Source organism: Oxyura jamaicensis, chromosome 23, assembly GCF_011077185.1.
Source record: "Oxyura jamaicensis isolate SHBP4307 breed ruddy duck chromosome 23, BPBGC_Ojam_1.0, whole genome shotgun sequence".
Classification (NCBI taxonomy): Eukaryota; Metazoa; Chordata; class Aves; order Anseriformes; family Anatidae; genus Oxyura; species Oxyura jamaicensis.
In genome coordinates, this window is record NC_048915.1 from 2,611,607 (window position 1) to 2,616,341 (window position 4,735).

The 4,735-nt window shown below is 66.0% G+C and overlaps 1 protein-coding gene across 1 annotated transcript in view; it reads left to right on the plus strand.

The window, feature by feature from the left end:
* Positions 1-4,730, plus strand: part of ASAP3 (ArfGAP with SH3 domain, ankyrin repeat and PH domain 3) — a gene marked incomplete at its 3' end in the record, with an annotated part of 14,539 nt that extends 9,809 nt beyond the window's left edge. The window contains exons 9-19 of the mRNA XM_035345855.1: positions 67-153; positions 791-900; positions 1,549-1,618; positions 2,213-2,300; positions 2,652-2,700; positions 2,840-3,027; positions 3,122-3,255; positions 3,744-3,838; positions 4,035-4,233; positions 4,384-4,469; positions 4,604-4,730. Of these exons, the coding sequence (XP_035201746.1) occupies positions 67-153; positions 791-900; positions 1,549-1,618; positions 2,213-2,300; positions 2,652-2,700; positions 2,840-3,027; positions 3,122-3,255; positions 3,744-3,838; positions 4,035-4,233; positions 4,384-4,469; positions 4,604-4,730 (1,233 nt within the window). The remainder of the gene's footprint in view (positions 1-66; positions 154-790; positions 901-1,548; positions 1,619-2,212; positions 2,301-2,651; positions 2,701-2,839; positions 3,028-3,121; positions 3,256-3,743; positions 3,839-4,034; positions 4,234-4,383; positions 4,470-4,603) is intronic.
* Between the last annotated feature and the right edge of the window lie 5 nt (positions 4,731-4,735).

A 4,735-nucleotide genomic window follows, 5' to 3' on the forward strand; every position in this document is an offset into this window, starting at 1 on the left:
CCCCCCCCCCCCCCCGGGCTGTGTCCCCCCACCCCAGGACAGCCGCGGTCCCCGCTCCTTTTCCAGCTCCACCAGGCGCAGGAGGAGGAGGTGAAGCAGCTGACGCAGACCCGCGATTCCCTCCGCAGCCTCCTGCAGCTGGACAGCAAGGAGGTGAGAGCCTGGGTGGTGGGCGCTGAGCGGAGGGGGGTGGCCTTGGCTGGGGGACGGGGGGGGCAGCGGGGAAAGGGGGGCTGGGGAGGAGCAAGGCAGGACGTCCGTGGAGGAGGTGCGGAGGGAGATCTACAGGGAGATGGACATCCGTGGGAGGACGTCCATGGAGATCTACAGGGAGGAGAACGTCGATGGGAGGTGATCTGGAGGGTGGAGGACGTCCATGGAGGAGATCTGGAGGGTGGAGGACGTCCATGGAGGAGATCCACAGGGATGAGGACATCCATGGAGATCTGTAGGGTGGAGGACATCAATGAGAGGAGATCTGTAGGGAGGAGGGCATCCATTGGAGGACATCTGTAGGGAGGAGGACATCTGTGGGAGTAGATCTATAGGGTGAGGACATCAACGAGAGATCTCTAGGGTGGAGGAGAACATCAATGAGAGGAGACCTGTAGGAGGAGGACATCCACGGGAGCAGAGCAGGAGGGATGCTCACAGGGGACAAAGGTCTCTGACTCCGTAATGAGGTCCCCCAGGGGCTTGGCCACTTCTGCCCCTCCCACATTGCTTTCTAAATGCTAATTTCTTTTTTTTTTTTATTTTCCTTTTTTTTTTTTTTTCCTGGTGAGCTCAGGAAAACCTGAGCAGGAAGAACTCCGGCAGCGGTTACAGCATCCACCAGCACCAAGGGAACAAGCAGTACGGGACCGAGAAGTCGGGATTTCTGTACAAGAAGAGCGACGGGTGAGGGCGGGCGTCGCTTACCCCAGCTCGGGCTGCGCTCGCGGGAGGCCCCGAGGTGGGCGCCTTCGGGGGAGGCTTTGGGTCCGTTACGCAGACCGTCGGGTGCTGTCGGTCTCGTCTGGTCTTAAGGAGGTCTAAAAGCTCGGAGGATGCCATTTTCCCCCGGTTGAAGGAGCCCTGGAGGTGGTGGTGGGGGTGGGCGGGTGTCCAGCTGCAGGTGGGGAGGGAAGGAGGGGGTTTGGAGGTGGCGCAGGGGACCCCCCGCAATGGGTTGGTGTCATCGTTGCGATGGGTTGGTGTCCCACTTCTTTTGTGGAGGCCCCCAGCAGGCTCTGAGGTCCGTGTGGTGCTCCCCTGGGTGCCCTGGCCGAGATGTGGGTCCCCAGGAACCCAGCGCCAGGTTCATCCTGAGCTGTGCTGCTGATGGGGGGGGGGGGCAGAAACGCCTTGTTCCTCGGGCACGGGGGCAGAAATCATCCTGCCGTGATGGGTCAGGGAGAAAAAACTCTCTTATAGCCCCAAAGTGTGCTTGTGGGAAGCACGACCCTAACTCCCAAAGCCTCTCCAGGGGCTGCTGGGGGCGGTTTGGGGTGGGTGGACGCGGTCAGGGATGCGCGGTGGGTCCTCACCCCTCCTGCTCTGGCTCAGGATCCGCAAAGTGTGGCAGAAGAGGAAGTGCGGCGTGAAGTACGGCTGCCTGACCATCTCCCACAGCACGGTGAGGGAACCGGGGGGGACCCTCCAGCCCCGTGCTCACCCCGAGGTGCTTCGTGGGGCGCTGCCGGCACGTACCGCCGGGCGCAGACCCCGCAGCGGTGCCCGGCGGCGCGCTGTGCGCCCTGAGCTGCAGAGCCCAATTTGTGCCATCCCCTGCTGGGTGCTGCCCCAAAACCCACCCGGCTCCGTGTCTCCTGTCCTTTGGGGACGTGACCTCGGCTCTAGGGCTTTCCCCCCCCCCGGAACCCCGGCAGCAAAGCCACCAGCGTGGGGTGGCCGTAGCAGGGGTTCCCTCGTCCCCCGCGTTTGCTGCGTGCTGGTGGGATGGGGGCTTTAGTGGGGGCATCCAGGGGGGTGTTGAGGCTGCAGGGGAGGCCGAAGAGGCTCGGAGTGATTTTGGGGAGGGGCTGCTGCCATCTGGGGGCAGAGGCTGCAAAATGCAGCCCCGGTCCCAGCCCCGTTCTGCCAAGGGAACGCGCGGAGGCTTGGAGAGCCTCTGTGTGCCCCCAAAGCGACCCTCTGGGGACGGCTGCTGCGTGGCCGGCAGTGCCAGGTCCCCCCTCCTCTAACCCCACTCCCTCCCCACGCCCCGCAGATAAACCGCCCCCCCGTCAAGCTGAACCTGCTGACGTGCCAAGTGCGGCCCCATGCCGAGGAGAAGAAGTGCTTCGACCTGGTGACGCGTGAGTGCCACCGCTCCGTGTCCTCGTGGGTCCGGTGGTGGGTCCCCGGGGACAGACCCTGGGCGGGCGTCCCGGGGCGGGAGGGGCGCACGTGACTTTTTTTTAAATTATTTTTTTACGGAGGAAGGACGAAGCCCTGCAAGGTGCTGGCTGCCTCGAGCTCCAGACAACAAGAGGTGGCAGCAGGGTGTCGGAAGAGCGGTGCGCGGCGATTTTTGCAGAGCAGCCCTTAGCAGTAGTTCCAGCCCCGTCCTGCAGCCTCGTGCAAATTGATCCTAAACGCCCCGTTCCAGCCCCTTTCTGCAACCTTGATGCGTTCCTAAATGCTCACCTTTGTCCCTGTCCCTGCAGACAACAGGACGTACCACTTCCAAGCCGAGGACGAGCAGGAGTGCGTCGTGTAAGTGCCGGGGCCGTCCCCACCCCACACAAGCGAGCCAAACTCCACGGAGCTTAAACCCCCCCCGTGGCTGCCCCCCGCGCGGCGCCGGCCCCGGTGCGTCCCCGCGAGGCCGCCCGGCTCTGCTCCCCCTGCCCAGGTGGGTCTCGGTGCTGCAGAACAGCAAGGACGAAGCCCTGAGCAACGCCTTCAAGGGCGAGCCCAACGGCGGGGCGGCCTCGGCGGGTGGCGCGGCGGACGGCGGCGTGCAGGAGCTCACCAAGCTGGTCATCGGCGAGGTGAAGAACATGCCGGGAAATAAGCAGTGCTGCGACTGCGGGGCCCCGGGTAGGTTGGGGATCCGGGGTGTGGGATGCAGCGGAAGGCGGCAGGGGGAGGGCGGGAGGTGATGCTGAGCCCCCCGCCCCGCTGCGCCCTGCAGACCCCACGTGGCTCTCCACCAACCTGGGCATCCTGACGTGCATCGAGTGCTCCGGCATCCACCGGGAGCTGGGCGTGCATTACTCCCGCATCCAGTCCCTCACCCTGGACGTCCTCAGCACCTCCGAGCTGCTGGTAAGCGGCTCCCTGAACCTGGGGGTCTGGCATCCCCCGGAAATCGTCCTCAGCTCGGAGGCTCCGGGGCTCCCAAACCTCCTGGGTGTGGGTTTCAACCCTCCTCCTCCTCCTCCTCCCTCCCGCTCTGCACTCTCACCAGCTGGCCTCGGTTTCCCCAGCTGCACTTTACAGCCCCCAGCGTGGTGCTCCCGGGATGCCGGGAGGGGGGGGGGGGGGGGGGCTCTGGGAAGTGATTGCTAATGGGGGGAAGATGCTGGCAGCCCCCTGGGACCTGCTCCCTGCTCTAACAAACTTCTGCTGGGAGCAAGGCTCATCCCTGGGGGAGATGGTGGATGGCAAGATGCTGGGCAGGTCCGGTGGATTCCCCTCTCCATCCTTCCACGATGGGGATGGGACATCCCAGGGCAAGCACGGCCAGGATTTTGGGGAGGGGGGGTGGCCCCTCTGTGCCCAGGGCTCGTCTCCCCCTGCCCCTCTCACCACAGCTGGCCGTCAGCGTCGGGAACACCCGCTTCAACGAGATCATGGAGGCCACGCTGCCCACGCAGGACTGCCCTAAACCCTCTGCCGGCAGCGATATGTGAGTCCGGCACTGCTGGAGGGGGGCACGGATCGGGCTGGGGTGGGGGGCTCCGTGTCCCCATTGTCCCCAGCCCGAGACCTGGGGGCTCCCGGTGTCATCGCCTGGCCGTCGGGACCTGCACCTCTTGCAGAGCTTCCCCCCGAAAATATGACTCAGGGAGGGGGGGTTCCCGCTGACGCCTCCCGCCCCGCAGGAGCGCGCGCAAGGAGTACATCGTGGCCAAGTACATGGAGCGGCGCTACGTGCAGCGGGGCGGCCGCGACGAGCCCCACCGCCTCTGGGATGCCATTCGCACCCGCGACCTGCTGGCCCTGCTGCAGGCGTTCGCCGAAGGACACGATTTGGCCAAGCCCCTGGCGAGCCCCGAGGGCCAGGTGAGCCCCGAGGGCCAGGTGAGCCCCGCGTCGCCCGCATTCGGCTCCTCGCCAGCGGCGTTCGGGGCTCGTCCCCGTCTCCGGGAGCCCCCCCTGCGAGGGATTCGCTCAGCCTCCGGGCTGCGGAGGGTCCCCGGGCTCAGCTGTCCTCTCCCACCCTCCCGGCAGGACGCGGGCGAGCTGGCGCTGCACATGGCCGTGCGCTACGCCGACAGGTCGTCCCTGCCGCTGGTGGACTTCATCATCCAGAACGGGTGCGTCTGGACGGGGGTCACGCCACCCGTGGTGTCCCGGCGAGGTCCCCGTGGTGTCCCCGAGGTGCCGGAGCGTCCCCGCTAGGATGGGGAGCGATGCTCGCAGGCTCTGGAGCTGTCCCGGCTGTGCGCAGGGGGACGCTGGATCGGGTGACGCAGGACGGGAACACGGCTTTGCACTACGGCGCGCTCTACAACCAGCCCAACTGCCTCAAGCTGCTCCTGAAAGGCAAAGCTGCCTTCACCACGGGTACGGGGCCGGGATA